Below are 15,997 nucleotides of genomic sequence, written 5' to 3'. Positions count from 1 at the left end.
AAAAGGAAAAAAAAGAAGATAAAAATGGAAGCCACAAACTGGGAGAAAATATTTGCGGTACATATATCTGACAAAGGAATTGTATCCAAAAGTGTAAATTAGAGTTGTAAATCTAATTGTAGATTAGAATTGCAATTTGTAAATTGTGAAGAATACACATTAATAATAAGAACCCAAGCAGCCCACTTTTTTTAAGTGGGCAAAAGACTGGAACAGACACTTAATAAAAGAAGATATATGGATGGGCAATAAACACGTGAAAAGACTCAGCATCTTAGTCATCAGAGAAATACAATTTAAAGCCACAGTTAAATATCATTTCACATCCCACTAGAATAGACAAATAGATTAATAGAATAGAATAGAGACTCCATAAATAGACCCATGCAAATATAGTCAACTGCTCCTCAACAAAGAAGCAAGGGAAATTCAATGGAGAGAGGATAGTCTTTTCAACAAATATTGCGGAAACAACTGGACAACCATAAGCAAAAAAAAAAAAAAAAAAAAAAGAGAATATAGAGATAGACTTACATCTTTCACAAAAACTATCTCAAATGAATCATAGATCTAACGTAAAATGCAAAACTATAAAACTCTAGTACAGGGGTCCCCAGCCCCGGGTACCAGTCCATGGCCTATTAGGAACCAGGCCACACAGCAGGAGGTGAGCCATGGGCGAGTGAGTGTTATCTCCTGAGCTTAGCCTCCTGTCAGATCAGCAGCATTAGATTATCATAAGAGCACAAACCGTAACATGAACTATGCATGCAAGAGATGTAGGTTGCACGCTCGTTATGAGAGTCTAATACCCAATGATCTGAAGTGGAACAGTTTCATCTGGAAACCACTGGTGAATGAACATTGGCTTCAACTTTAGGTCACCAGCCGTTTTAGCTACTAAAAGAGAGCCTGTCCTTTGAAGTTTGGAGCCAGATGTTTGTTGACTTCTCCTCTCTAGCTGTGAAAGTCCTAGATGGCATCTTCTTTCAATAGAAGGCTGTTTCATACACTGAAAATCTGTTGTTTAGTGTAGTCATCTTCATCAACTATCTTATTTATATATTCTGAAAAACTTGCGGCAGCTTCTACATCAGCACTTGCTGCTTTCCTTTGCACTTTTATGTTATGGAGATGGCTTCTTTCATTAAACTTCATAAACCAATCTCTGCTAGATTCCAACTTTTCCTTTGTAGTTTTCTCAACTCTCTCAGCCTCCATAGAATTGAAACAAGTTAGAGTCTTGTTCTGGATTAGGCTTTAGCTTAAGGGAATGTTACAACTGGTTTGCTCTTCCATCCAGACCACTCAAATTTTCTCCATATCAGCAAAAAGACTCTTTTATTTTCTTACCATTTGTGTGTTCACTGGAGTAGCATTTTTAATTTCCTTGAATAACTTTTCCTTTGCAATCACAATTTGGCTAATTGTTTGGCACAACATACTAGCTTTCTGCTTTCTCAGCTTTCACATGCCTTTCTCACTAAACTTAATCATTTCTAGCTTTTGATTCCAAGTGAGAGACATGCAACTCTTCCTTTCACTCAAATACTTAGAGGCCATTGTAGGATTATTAATTGGCCTAATTTCAGTGATGTTGTGTCTCGGGGAATAGAGAGGCCTGAGAAGAGTATGAGAGTTGAGGGATTTGCCAGTCTGTAGAGCAGTCAGAACACATACAACATTTATTGATTATGTTTGCCATCTTACATGGACGTGGTTCACGGCACCCAAAAACAATTGCAATAGTAACATCAAAGATCATGATCACAGACCACCATAACAGAAATAATAATAATGAAAAAGTTTGACATATTGTGAGAATTACCAAAATGTGACTGACACAGAGACATGAAGCGAGCACATGTTGTTGGAAAAATGGGACCAACAGACCTGCTTGACACAGAGTTGCCACAAAACTTCCAGTTGTAAAAAAAAAACATAATACCTATGATGTGCAATAAAACAAGGTGTGTCTGTATTGCATTTACTTTCTTCTGGATTCAATTTCTTGCTTTTTGATGTATACGATTTAATAATTCTTTCAGCCAGGGTCTGTGAGGGACAGATTCTCCAGTGTTTAGCTGAAAATGCTTTTATTTTTCTCTCACTGTTGATTGTCAGTTTGATAAGGTAGGAATTCTGGGTTGACAACACCTTGAAAATATTATTTTTCTAATTGAATACCCTTTATTTCCTTCTCCTGCCTGATTGCCCTGGCCAGAACTTCCAACACTATGTTGAATAGGAGTGGTGACACAGGGCATCCCTGTCTTGTACCAGTTTTCAAAGGGAATGCTTCCAGTTTTTGCCCACTCAGTATGATGTTGGCTGTGGGTTTGTCATAGGTAACTCTTATTATTTTGAGATACGTCCCATCGATACCTAATTTATTGAGAGTTTTTAGCATGAAGGGTTGTTGAATTTTGTCAAAGGCCTTTTCTGCATCTATTGAGATAATCATGTAGTTTTTGTCATTGGTTCTGTTTATATGCTGGATTACATTTATTGATTTGCGCATGTTGAACCAGCCTTGCATCCCAGGGATGAAGCCCACTTGATCATGGTGGATAAGCTTTTTGATGTGCTGCTGGATTCGGTTTGCCAGTATTTTATTGAGGATTTTTGCATCGATGTTCATCAGGGATATTGGTCTAAAATTCTCTTTTTTTGTTGTGTCTCTGCCAGGCTTTGGTAACAGGATGAGGCTGGCCTCATAAAATGAGTTAGGGAGCATTCCCTCTTTTTCTATTGATTGGAATAGTTTCAGAAGGAATGGTACCAGCTCCTCCTTATACCTCTGGTAGAATTTGGCTGTGAATCCATCTGGTCCTGGACTTTTTTTGGTTGGTAAGCTATTGATTATTGCCTCAATTTCAGATCCTGTTATTGGTCTATTCAGAGATTCAACTTCTTCCTGGTTTAGTCTTGGGAGAGTGTACGTGTCGAGGAATTTATCCATTTCTTCTAGATTTTCTAGTTTATTTGTGTAGAGGTGTTTATAGTATTCTCTGATGGTAGTTTGTATTTCTGTGGGATCGGTGGTGATATCCCCTTTATCATTTTTTATTGCATCTATTTGGTTCTTCTCTCTTTTCTTCTTTATTAGTCTTGCTAGCAGTCTTTCAATTTTGTTGATCTTTTCAAAAAACCAGCTCCTGGATTCATTGATTTTTTGAAGGGTTTTTTGTGTCTTTATTTCCTTCAGTTCTGCTCTGATCTTAGTTATTTCTCACCTTCTGCTAGCTTTTGAATGTGTTTGCTCTTGCTTCTCTAGTTCTTTTAATTGTGATGTTAGGGTGTCAATTTTAGATCTTTCCTGCTTTCTCTTGTGGGCATTTAGTGCTATAAATTTCCCTCTACACACTGCTTTGAATGTGTCCCAGAGATTCTGGTATGTTGTGTCTTTGTTCTTGTTGGTTTCAAAGAACATCTTTATTTCTGCCTTCATTTCATTATTTACCCAGTATTCATTCAGGAGCAGGTTGTTCAGTATCCATGTAGTTGAGCAGTTTTGAGTGAGTTTCTTAATCCTGAGTTCTAGTTTGATTGCACTGTGGTCTGAGACACAGTTTGTTATAATTTCTGTTCTTTTACATTTGCTGAGGAGTGCTTTACTATGACATGATTGTATATCTAGAAAACCCCATCGTCTCGGCCCAAAATCTCCTTAGCTGATAGGCAACTTCAGCAAAGTCTCATGATACAAAATCAATGTGCAAAAATCACAAGCATTCTTATACACCAATAGTATACAAACAGAGAGCCAAATCATGAGTGAACTCCCATTCACATTTGCTTTAAAAAGAATAAAATACCTAGGAATCCAACTTACAAGGGACGTGAAGCACCTCTTCAAAGAGAACTACAAACCACTGCTCAGTGAAATAAAAGAGGATACAAACAAATGGAAGAACATTCCATGCTCATGGCTAGGAAGAATCAATATTGTGAAAATGGCCATACTGCCCGAGGTGATTTATAGATTCAATGCCATCAGCATCAAGCTACCAATGACTTTCTTCACAGAATTGGAAAAAACTACTTTAAAGTTCATACGGAACCAAAAAAAGAGCCCGCACCGCCAAGTCAATCCTAAGCCAAAAGAACAAAGCTGGAGGCATCATGCTACCTGACTTCAAACTATATACAAGGCTACAGTAACCAAAACACCATGGTACTGGTACCAAAACAGAGATATAGAACAATGGAACAGAAAAGAGCCCTCAGAAATGATGCCACATATCTACAACCATCTGATCTTTGACAAATCTGACAAAAACAAGAAATGGGAAAATGATTCCCTATTTAATAAATGGTGCTGGGAAAACTGGCTAGCCGTATGTAGAAAGCTGAAACTGGATCCCTTCCTTATACCTTATACAAAAATTAATTCAAGATGGATTAAAGACTTAAATGTTAGACCTAAAACCATAAAAACCCTAGAAGAAAACCTAGGCAATACCATTCAGGACATAGGCATGGGCAAGGACTTCATGTCAAAAACACCAAAAGCAATGGCAACAAAAGCCAAAATTGACAAATGGGATCTAATTAAACTAAAGAACTTCTGCACAGCAAAAGAAACTACCATCAGAGTGAACAGGCAACCTACAGAATGGGAGAAAATTTTTGCAATCTACTCACCTGACAAAGGGCTAATATCCAGAATCTACAATGAACTCAAACAAATTTACAAGAAAAAAACAAACAACCCCATCAAAAAGCGGGCAAAGGATATGAACAGACACTTCTCGAAACAAGACATTTATGCAGCCAATAGACACATGAAAAAATGCTCATCATCACTGGTCATCAGAGAAATGCAAATCAAAACCACAATGAGATACCATTCTCACACCAGTTAGAATGGCGATCATTAAAAAGTCAGGAAACAACAGGTGCTGGAGAGGATGTGGAGAAATAAGAACAATTTTACACTGTTGGTGGGACTGTCAACTAGTTCAACCATTGTGGAAGTCAGTGTGGCAATTCCTCAGGGATCTAGAACTAAATATACCATTTGACCCAGCCATCCCATTACTGGGTATATACCCAAAGGATTATAAATCATGCTGCTATAAAGACACATGCACACATATGTTTATTGCGGCACTATTCACAATAGCAAAGACTTGGAACCAACCCAAATGTCCAACAATGATAGACATTGTGTATGTGGCACATATACACCATGGAATACTATGCAGCCATAAAAAATGATGAGTTCATGTCCTTTGTAGGGACATGGATGAAGCTGGAAACCATCATACTCAGCAAACTATCACAAGGACAAAAAACCAAGCACCGCATGTTCTCACTCATAGGTGGGAATTGAACAATGAGAACCCATGGACACAGGAAGGGGAACATCACACACCGGGGCCTGTTGTGGGGTGGGGGGAGGGGAAGGGATAGCATTAGGAGATATACCTAATGTTAAGTGACGAGTTAATGGGTGCAGCACACCAGCATGGCACATGTATGCATATGTAACTAATCTGCATGTTGTGCACATGTACCCTAAAACTTAAAGTATAATAAAAAAGAAAAAGAAAAAAAGAAAATATTATTTTCCAATTTTTATTTATTTTGGGGGACTCTTTTTTCTATAAACATCTTTTAAATTTTCTTTATCTGATGTTCTGCAATTTTACCATGATGTGGTTTGTTTTTGCTTTGCCTGCTGGAAAAGTCATCCTTCAATCAAGAAAACTTTTTAGTTATTACTTCTTTAAGAGTTGCTTCTCCCACATTTTCTATTCTCTTCTGAAATGTCTCACAGACCCTGTTGGACTTTAGCCTTCTATACATCAAATTTTTTAATCTCATTATTGTTAACATCTCTTTATATTACTGTGTTGAATTACAGTTTCCTAGCTTTCTTTTCCATTCCCTAGTTTTCTCTGTAATTATTAGGGTGTGGAGGGGGGACTTTATTTGTTTGTTTTGTAGAGACAGGATCTCCCTGTGTCACCCAGGTTGGAGTGCAGAGGTGTAATCATAGCTTACTGTAGCCTCCATCTCCTGGGCTCAAGGGATCCTTCTGTCACAGTCTCCCCAGTAGCTGAGACTACAGGCAGGCGCCACTACGCCTGGCTATTTTTGAAATAATATTTTGTGTTTTGCAGAGATGAGGTCTTGCTACGTTGCCAAGGCTGCTCTCAAACTCTTGGCTTCAAGTGACACTCCAGCCTGAGCTCCCAAATGCTGGGAATACAGGCATGAATCACCATGCTCAGCACCTTAATGATTTCTAACCTCCTTTTAAATCACTCATTAATTTTTTTATCATTACTATATTTTCTATTTTAAAAGTATTATTTGGTTCTTTTTCAAATTCTCCTATTCTTTTTAAAATACTGTGTTTTTCTTTTTTTATTTTTCTCCTGTATTTTAAAGGCTTAATCTTGTTAAACATATTTTATATTCTCTTTCAAATTGTTTTGTTATATCCAATTCTGGGAGGGTTAATCCTTTTGATGACATCTGATGTCTCTCCAGCATCATGGTTCGCATGTAATTTCGTATTGTAAACTCATCTTTGTCTTATTTATTATTCTTCCATGAGACTTTTATGAGTTTTGTTTGTGGAAATATTTCCACAGGAAAATTTCATGATTACTTCTTTTACGATCCTGGGGCACCATCAGTAGTAGTCTTGAACTAGTATTAGGATTATTTTTGGAGATTTCAATACTGTATAGGTAGGACAGATTTAGATTGTAAAGCCTGGGGTTTCAATTACTGGTAGTGACTTTTTTTCCTTACTTATGGCTCTGAACAGATGATAGTGTTATTTAATGCTTCTTTGGGCTAGTAAGTAAAATTTTTCTAATCTTCTTTTCTTGGTTGATCCTACTCAAGGCTTAGGTATTTTGCTGGTGGCTCAGGTCCAGCTCCCTTGCTTCATACAGCATAGAAATCATGCCTCCTGTCCCCCTGAATGCATTGAAATTGCACCAGTGCTTGATCCCACTCATAGGGTTGACTTTACTCTTTATTTCTGCCACTTGTGATTTTTCCTCAAGAAAGAAAGCCTGCTTGCATATTTGAATTATTCTCATATTTTATTTGTAACTTCTATGTTTGTAAACAAGAAGGAGGTCCATCCATGTCTACTCCTTCTGTCTTTTTGCTGTAAGTCAAGAGTCATTTCTTAAAGTTAAGGAGTAATTTGCCAATTTTTAGAACAAGGGTCTTGGTCCATATCTTCAAATCCTAGCACAATGCTATTGAATAGAAGGTACCCAACACACATTTGCTGACTGGCTTCTTTGCCATTTGCATCTTGGTTGAGGATATCTAGTCCAAGTTGAACTAACAATTCCTCTGTCACAATCACCTGTTTAACACCTTGTGCTACACACTTCAAGACTCTAGCCTCTGAAATACCTAAATTACCCACAAAATACAGCAAAAATAGTACTGGTATCTTTAAGACTGTATTTTTACCTAAAGAAAGTCACACTTAGAAAGATTAAGTGGCTTGTTCATATCATATAACCAGTTTTAGAATTATGATCTTGAAAAAAAGTGACATTAGTTATTCATCAACCCAACCCCCTCATTCTACATAAAGGCTGAGTGATTAGTTCCAGATCAGTAATTAATTGGTAGCAGAGCAGGTGCTAGACTCAGACCTCCTTGTAACTGATCAAGTGCTTCTGCTCCTTCCTCACAGTGCCTGCCTTTACCATTGATTGCAACAGGCAGCATCAGCTTCCTTTTATTTGAGGCTCCATATTTTGGAATATATTTAATAGCAATATTTTTCTTTTATAACATCAGTGTGATAATAATAATTTTCCTATATTCTTTTAAATTGTACAAAGTAGTATTTCTAGAATTATTAGCCCTATTTTCAATGTTTTTACTACACATTTTCAATGCTTTTAATACACAACTTGGAAGTTTAAATACAGAACATATACAACACATACATGCTGCTTGAGAAAGTAGCATAAAATAATATTAAAGATTCCAAATAAAAAATATTAATTTCTTCTCCTAGACAAAATTAGAGTCTGTTTTGAAAAGTTTGATTTTAATAAGTAGGGAAATAAAAACATATTTCCTTAGTCTAAGAAATTTCATCTGCAGCTCCTCTCTAGTGCCTAGCTTAGTCTTTTGGGGTTTAAAATCCAGGCATCTCTCATTTGTCCTAATTTGAAATAGTTTGGTGACAATAAAGTTAACTCTTAAATGAGAGGACAATGTTTGGGAAAGTTTATTCTGGTTGTAAAGAGAAAAACCCTGAAAGATTTATACAAATAAAATACACATAGTCTTTATTTAAGGTAAAGTTTGTCCGGTATTAACTACCTGGTTAAATATTTCAATAAACTGGTTAAATAATTTTTCCTTTTTAAATTCTTATTATACTTTGGTATGCATGACTAAATATTTTAATAAACATTTTTCCTGATGGTACAGTGTAGCATAAGTATTGAAAGGCAAATGCAGGAAGATGTGCCAGTTCTTAGAACTGTTTCTGTTTCAGTTTTGAGCTAGTCAATTGAACTTAATGATTAAACATATTGTAAACTTTTGGATTGGTAATTTGAGTCTCAATCCAAAGGTCCAATCTAGGTCAACGGTATCTATTCGAGGTATAAACCAGGGAGTGGAGAAAACTATGCTCTGCACTGAGTTATCTAAAAATACCTAGAGGATAGCAGCCAACAATTATTGAGTACTTACAACGTCCTAGACATCATCTTAAATTTTTAATGTATTGACTCATTTAAGCCTCATGGGTTTACTACTATGCACATAATAAGTAGGAAAACTGAGACTCAAAAATGTTGAATAATTTGCTCAAAGTTAATAATTTGCTCAAAGCTAGTGAGGGGCATTATTGGGATCTAAACTCAAGTAGTTTGGCCCCAGAGTTTTCTTTCCCCTACTCTTGTACATTTTTCCCCTATACTCTCAAGTGTCCATTTTAACCACTATATTCCATGTTAGATCGTCAACGTTTGTGTCATCAAAGAACAGCAAGTGGTGGACATATCCAGAATTTTGAGTAAAAATATCTAATACCTTGAAATCCAGGAATAATCCACTAAGCCAAGATTCTAGCCCCTTAGTTCAAGAAAGTAACTTTTAAAATGGAATCAACACTTTAAACATCACTGATTCTGATATTAAAATAATCCATGCCCCTCAGCCAATTACATAGCCAAACTGGAATAAATTTATTTTAAAAATCCCTTCCCTTTAATAGACTTTTTTTTTTTTTAATTTAGGGGGTGATTATGTGAGGAAGCAAGAAGGAAGACTGGTTAAGGAGCAGAAGAAAGATTTACAACACCAGGATTAAGACAAAAGAACACTATAGCTGCCTAAAACCAACTTTCTCTCTCCAGAAAACACTATTCTGGACTTTTTTTATTTTTTAAACCCCCAAATGCAAATATACTCCAGGAACAGTCACATGAGTTAGATTTATTGAGTTTGTCTCTGAAAAAAGTACTGTAAATGAGTGAAATTAAAGCCAAGTATCTATGGTCAGATTATTTTTTGACAAACAATAAACTCTCATTGACCTTTCATAACAACCTGTATTTTCCACAGTGTAAGAATTATCAGGCCAGGTGCGGTGGCTCACGCCTGTAATCCCAGCACTTTGGGAGGCCGAGGCGGGCAGATCACTTAAGGTCAGGAGTTCAAGACCAGCTTGGTCAGCATGGTGAAACCACATCTCTACTAAAAATACAAAAAATAACCAGGCGTGGTGGTGAGTGCCTGTAGTCCCAGCTACTCGGGAGGCTGAGGCAGGAGAATCGCTTGAACTCAGGAGGCAGAGGTTGCAGTGAGCCGAGATCATGCCACCACAGTCCAGCCTGGAGACAGAACGAGACTCCATCTCAAAACAAAAATAAAACAACAACAACAAAAATTATCAATGCTATGAAGTCAGACCTTGGGGTTTGGGAATATTTCAACGTCCTGAAATCTCTTGCAGGACTGAAGAACAGGTGTATCCTGTGATAGAGAATGAAGGTTAGAATATCTGGAGATAAGCGGGGATAAAGAAAAAAACAGTCCTGGTGGCAAAGAGCAGGAAATTCTACGAACCAGGAGAGGTGTAGAATATGGTCAAGTAAGGCACTACTCATGTGTTTTGAGGTTCAGATACTCTCCCTTTGGGAGGAGTTAAAGAAAACATTTTCTACCATTATGATTGTGGACATCTGTCTATGATTATATCAGGCTTAGCACAAGTTGGAAAATGCCAATGGGAAGAAATATAATAAAGCTTAATTATGTTTTCATTTTACTTTCATCATCAAGAGTGAAGGGGCCCAAAAGCTATACTGCTTCTTGTGTTTTTCTATGAAGAATGCCCAATGTGAAAAGGCTGGAGTTCTGGCAAAACTGAGATTTGCTCTAAGTTTTTAGCATAGTACCTAGAACATAGTAAGAATTTTTAAAACTATAGGTATTATAATAATTAAATGCATAAATAGCATAAATATTGTTGTACATCAGTGTTTACTGCCAAATCAGAGTAACTTCTTACTGAAATTTACTCAGAGCAGAATTTGAAATTTTTTTTTATTTTTCACAATGAGGCCATTACTTTTTCAAGAAAAATAAAAGTGAAAGAGACTTAATTTATATGTTCTTTTAATTTATATATATGTTACTCCAGCCTGGAGTGATTATTCAAAATAAATTTTGAATGCAATAAAATTAATTTATGCAAAATTTTGTGTGTTTATATATATTTTCCCTACTAAGACATTTATAGCTTTCATCAGTTTCTCAGAGATATGTGTGACCTCTCTCCCCCTTAAAAAAATGTAAAAACAATTTATGTCTATACCTGAATAAAGGATCCCAAGCAAGAATATTCAACAATTACATAGGATGGGATGGGATAGGATAAAAAGAAGTGGAGTAGAGTGGAGTGGAGTGAAGTGAAAAGAAACAGAATTTACCAACTCAAATGCACTCTCAATAAAATGTACAAGGCAAAATAGTAACAGCAAATGGTGCCAGTCTTTCACTCTTTTTCTTTAAATGACAGTGAGAACCCTCTCCTTTTCCATCGGGTTTACCCCAAAGCTGAGAGATAACCCTTATATAAACAGCCAATTGAAAAATGCTGCTCAGAACAAAAGAAAAGTTTTTCTTTTTGAGGAGCTGGTATGCCTCTATTGTTAGACATGGGATCTTTATTACTTATTATGCCTCCTTTTGGATCTTAGCACTCAGAAAGTTCGGGAATATATTTTGTATTTATTTTCAGCAACTCCCCCCAAGCCTTGAACTTTCAGGTTTTCTGTCCCCCATCCTGCACTATTTCTCATGTTGTTTTTGTACTTTGGTCCTTGTTTTTAATGGTTTTGCTATAACTGTGTCCTTTATAAGTCACCATAAATTTCCCTTTAAAAACAGATGTCGCTTACATAAAGGAAAAAAGGAACGGGGGGAAGGAAGGGAGGAAGGAAGGAAGGAAGGAAGGAAAGAAGGAAGGAAGGAAAGAAGGAAGGAAGGAAAGAAGGAAGGAAGGAAAGAAGGAAGGAAGGAAGGAAGGAAGGAAGGAAGGAAAAACAAACAAAACTTTGTGAAGTATGCCCTTTAAATGAGGTCTTATAAATTTGGCAGCCTTAATGGGGTAAAATCCACAGTTCATAATTTTTTAACCTGAATGAAACTATTTTACAACCTTAAACAAACAAACAAAAACACATTTGCTCCAAGTTTAAATTTTACTATTTTTGTTCTGGTAAATTTTCTCATTCTAGTTCTCTAAATACTATCGATACAGTATTCTCTAAATACCGGTTAGGGCGGTAGGGTAGGGGGAGGACAAATCCATCCCCAGCTACCACTCCATCAGCAGCCAGTATGTCAGATCCCTCTGTTGGTCTTCAACAGTGGATCTTTGCAGCCATGCTCCATGCTCCCGCTAGCTCCCCAACCTTCTGTCCTCCCCAGTTACCTGCTCAGAGGGCATACTGCCTCTCCTGCTGCCTTTCCCGATCGGCATTATTTACCCTTATTTATTGTTTCATTAGAAGCTTTCTCTGATTTTCACGAAAGGGAGTATGTAGCCCATCCAACATTGAATTCCTTTACGGAGAAGCTCTACAGCCCAAGGGATCCAGCGTTAGGATCATTGAAATCTCGCGTTCTGAGTTCCAGCGGGCTTTTCTTTAACATCATTGTTTTACTCCCTACTTCCCCTCCCACGTCCTCCTTTTCCAGGCCAGCTCTGGCACACAGCGGGGGACTAACAAATGTTCGTTGAATAATCAGGAAAGTCATTTAAAAATGGTTTTTAAATTTTTGATTAGTTTCCTACATCTGGAAAGTGGGAAATTTGTATGCAAACCATGAGATCATTTCACTTAAACCTTAGTGATGAGTTTCTTTAACTTCTCTCTTAAAATGAAATTCCATTCTGTGTATGTTTGATTGTATGTGTGTTACGCACGTGTGTGTATGTGTTTGATGCATGTGTGTGTCCTCGTTCATAACGATTTACCCTTTCCTGAATTTAGCCAAACAGACCTAAATGTGTGTTACTAATCGTTTTAATTATTACTCTTCTACCAATTCAGTCTAGAGTTAAAAGAGCATAAAGAGGCCAATTCAATTATGTCACTCTTCCCCCTGCCCACTCACACCCACACCTATTCATTTCTATTCAACCATCTGCTAGGCTTAACTGACTTGGTCTTTTATATCCCATAAATGGCACCTTGGTGGAATGCCTCAGACTGGACAAGGTACCTCCCAGTACTTGTGCACCAGGTGGCAGGGACAGAGGTCCCATACCTTCTCTTACTCTGAGTTAAACATAGCAGGACAACATTACCTCTTTGGATCCTGATCACAATCCTCCAGATGCCCAGTCCCAAAATGATGCCAGTCAGTAGTCCACACACAACAGCCACCAGCACCCTAAGGTTCCAGGCACGGCAGGAAGCCATGGTGAAGCCAAACCACAAATCCACTCCTGGGTGAGAAATAACTAGCTTCTTTTCTTCTTGAGCTAAAAAGTTTAATCAGAAACTATTCTAAAACAGAAAAACAAGTCCTCCCCTCAGTGATCTGTCAGATGGATGTCTTTATATTTTAGGACTTTTGAGGCTAATCCAGTAGGATGCGGTTTGAATCTCCTAATAAAAGGTGCATACTCTGCTTTCAATTTCCTCATCCTTCACTCAAGGAGAACATGAAAAAAGTGATTAGAGTTATGGGAATAGGGAGATAACTCAGGGCAATAAAGAAGAAGGGGAGGGACTAGCCACAAGGGTCAAAGAGTGAATGCCCAGACAAGCCACAGAGTGAAGGAAGGGAACAAAATAGAAGAAACCAAAGAGGAAATCACAACGGCAGTGGTTGCCAGTAGTCACCTATGGCTCGGCTTCCTGTATTTTTGTCTTGGGAGGGTACAGCAGAGATAGACTGGCAGGTGCTTCAGACCACACAAAACACTCTCTCGGGGAAATGAACTAGGTTGTCAATAAGAGGATAAATGGCAATCACCACACATGATTTTTAGTGCTTGCATTTCTTTAAGGAGCCTACATTTTGACAGATGCAGTTGGTGAGTGTGCATACTGGCACAGGCTGGGTCTTGAAAAGCACTAAAGCCCAGCATGATAACCCATCTGCTATGAGCTGAATTGTGTCCCCTCCAAAATTCATATGTTGGAGTCCTAACCTTCGGTACCTCAGAATGAGGCCTCATATGGAGATGTGGTTACTGCAGAGGTGATCGAGTTAAAATGAGTTTGTTAGGGTGGTCACTAATCAATATGGCTGGTGTCCTCATAAGAAGAGGAAATCTGAACACAGACATGAATACAGAAAGATGATCTGAAGAGACAGAGAGAGAAGACGGCCATCTACAAGTCAAAGAGAGAGTCCTCAGAAGGAACTGGCTCTGCTGACACCTTGACTTTAGACTTCTAGCCACCCAAACTGTAAGACAATAAATTTATGTTGTTTAAGCCACCCAGTTTGTGGTACTTTATTAGAGCAGCCCTGGGAAACTAATACATCATCAGAGTAACTACAAACTGGTGTCTCTCTATAGATGCAGCTCTGACCCTCTCCTGCCCAGGCTCCCATATTCTCCTTCCCTACCCTCTACCCTCACATGGAAGAACAGATACATGAACATTCACCTCCTCAATCACAGTTTTGTTTTGGTAGAGAGAACAGATGCTCTGGTCTTCTCTGGACACTCCCTTGCTTCATCAAATCCATATTAAATGCCTTTAATGTGTTTGAATTGGTACAAGACATGAACAGGGTCCTCAAAGAACTCATAATTTCTCAGGGGTGAGATACCTAGATATAGCCACCTATAAGGCAAGTCATAACTGCTAAAATAAAAGATCATCATATTTAATTATTATGGAGTGCAGGTGCTCCTGGACTTACAATAAGATTACATCCCAATAAATCCACCTTAAGTTAAAAAATATCTTAAGTCAAAACGCATTAAATATACACCTAACCTGCTGAACATCCTTGCTTAGGCTAGCCTACCTTAAATGTGCCCAAAACACATATAATAGCATAAAATTGGGCAAAATCATCTCTCACAAAGCCTATTTTATAATAAAGTGGCGAATATCCCATGTGATATATTGAATACTGTAGTGAAAGTGAAAAACAGAATGGTTGTATGGGTACCCCAAACATGGTTTCTACTGAATGCATATTGCTTTTGCACCATGGTGAAGTTGAAAAATCAGAAGTCAAAAAAACCATCATAAATTGGAAACCTATGTACTAGCCCGTTACTACCTACATACCAGCCCATTAATTCCTTCAGGAAGTATTCAGCAAGGCTTTACCAAAAAAGGCTTTACACTTAAACTGACCTTTAGTTAACCCCCAAACACTATGGGGGTTTCCAATTCTCTGTGACATTCACTTTATAAATGTTTTGCTATAAACATAAGGCCCTAACTTTACCCCTCCCAAGAATTTCAGAAAAACAAATTGAGGTAGCACAAAATGGAAGAACTTAGAAGTACTGCTGCAGAAGTACAACACAAATGAATGCAAACCCATTACCTCATTTACTGGGAATAGATCTTTAAAAATCTGTTTCTGATATGTCTGCATACACATGCACAGAAAATGTCTGGAAAGGTACATGAAAAAGTTCCTCTTGGGAATCTGAGGAATCTGAGGTAGGAGAGAGTTTTTAAATTTTATATCCCTTTTATAGTTTGAAGTTTTAGCCTTGTGTATTCTTTCTATTATTATAAATAAATATATATAACTTTTTCAACAATAAAACAATGGTTTTCAATAAAAAATAAATCTAAGAAAAGGAATTAACACCTATCATATGTGTAGTGTATACCAAGGATGGTGCTTTATACTTTACACATGTTTATCTCATTCACTCTGTGTAAAAGCCCCAGGTAACATAATGTGTTTGCCCTTTGCATGAATGAGGAAATGAGACTGAAACTGGTATTATTCTACACAGGAGCTTTACGGTTAAGTACATTTGGATGAAGCCAGGTAACACAAAGTTAAACAGTTTTCTCCACTCTAGCATTTCTTAGAGCATTCACAATGTTCATGTCCATTGTGAACTGCTAGAGAAGACACGTATGCAAGTATGTTCTCAATGCTATTTGAACTCAGAATCCTCTTCTCAAGAAGGATCTCTCAGAGACAGGGTTCTTCAACACATGCTTTAGAAACACTGCCCTGTGTGGTCATCTGCAGAATGGTCTTAGTTGAACAGTGTGACTGAAGGAAGGGATCCTGGGTCTCAAGTTTGCCATCTGGTGATGGTGTTTTTCTCTTGTAGGGTTCTGAATCTTTTGAAGGGATTATAGTCTAGTGACTAGAAAACTAATTTTGATGGTGATCACACATCCTCTCTTCCACAGTTGGTGGAAGTCCTGGAGTCCTGGGATGCTGTAATGACTGCTGCTTTATAGGGCTTCCATGTCCTTAGCCACATGACAAGGTTTATAAGGCTTGCCATCTATCCAGC

At 37.6% G+C, this 15,997-nt stretch overlaps 1 protein-coding gene across 1 annotated transcript in view; it reads right to left on the bottom strand.

The window, feature by feature from the left end:
• Window positions 1-13,206, bottom strand: part of ADGRG7 (adhesion G protein-coupled receptor G7) — an 86,036-nt gene extending 72,830 nt beyond the window's left edge. The window contains exon 1 of the mRNA XM_003821915.4: window positions 12,836-13,206. Coding sequence (XP_003821963.1) covers window positions 12,836-12,950 — 115 coding nt within the window. The 5' untranslated portion in view covers window positions 12,951-13,206. The remainder of the gene's footprint in view (window positions 1-12,835) is intronic.
• Between the last annotated feature and the right edge of the window lie 2,791 nt (window positions 13,207-15,997).

Source organism: Pan paniscus, chromosome 2 (genome assembly GCF_029289425.2).
Source record: "Pan paniscus chromosome 2, NHGRI_mPanPan1-v2.0_pri, whole genome shotgun sequence".
In the NCBI taxonomy this organism is placed as follows: domain Eukaryota; kingdom Metazoa; phylum Chordata; class Mammalia; order Primates; family Hominidae; genus Pan; species Pan paniscus.
Note: the sequence above shows the minus strand (reverse complement) of the source record. Positions and strands in the feature narration are given on the sequence as shown.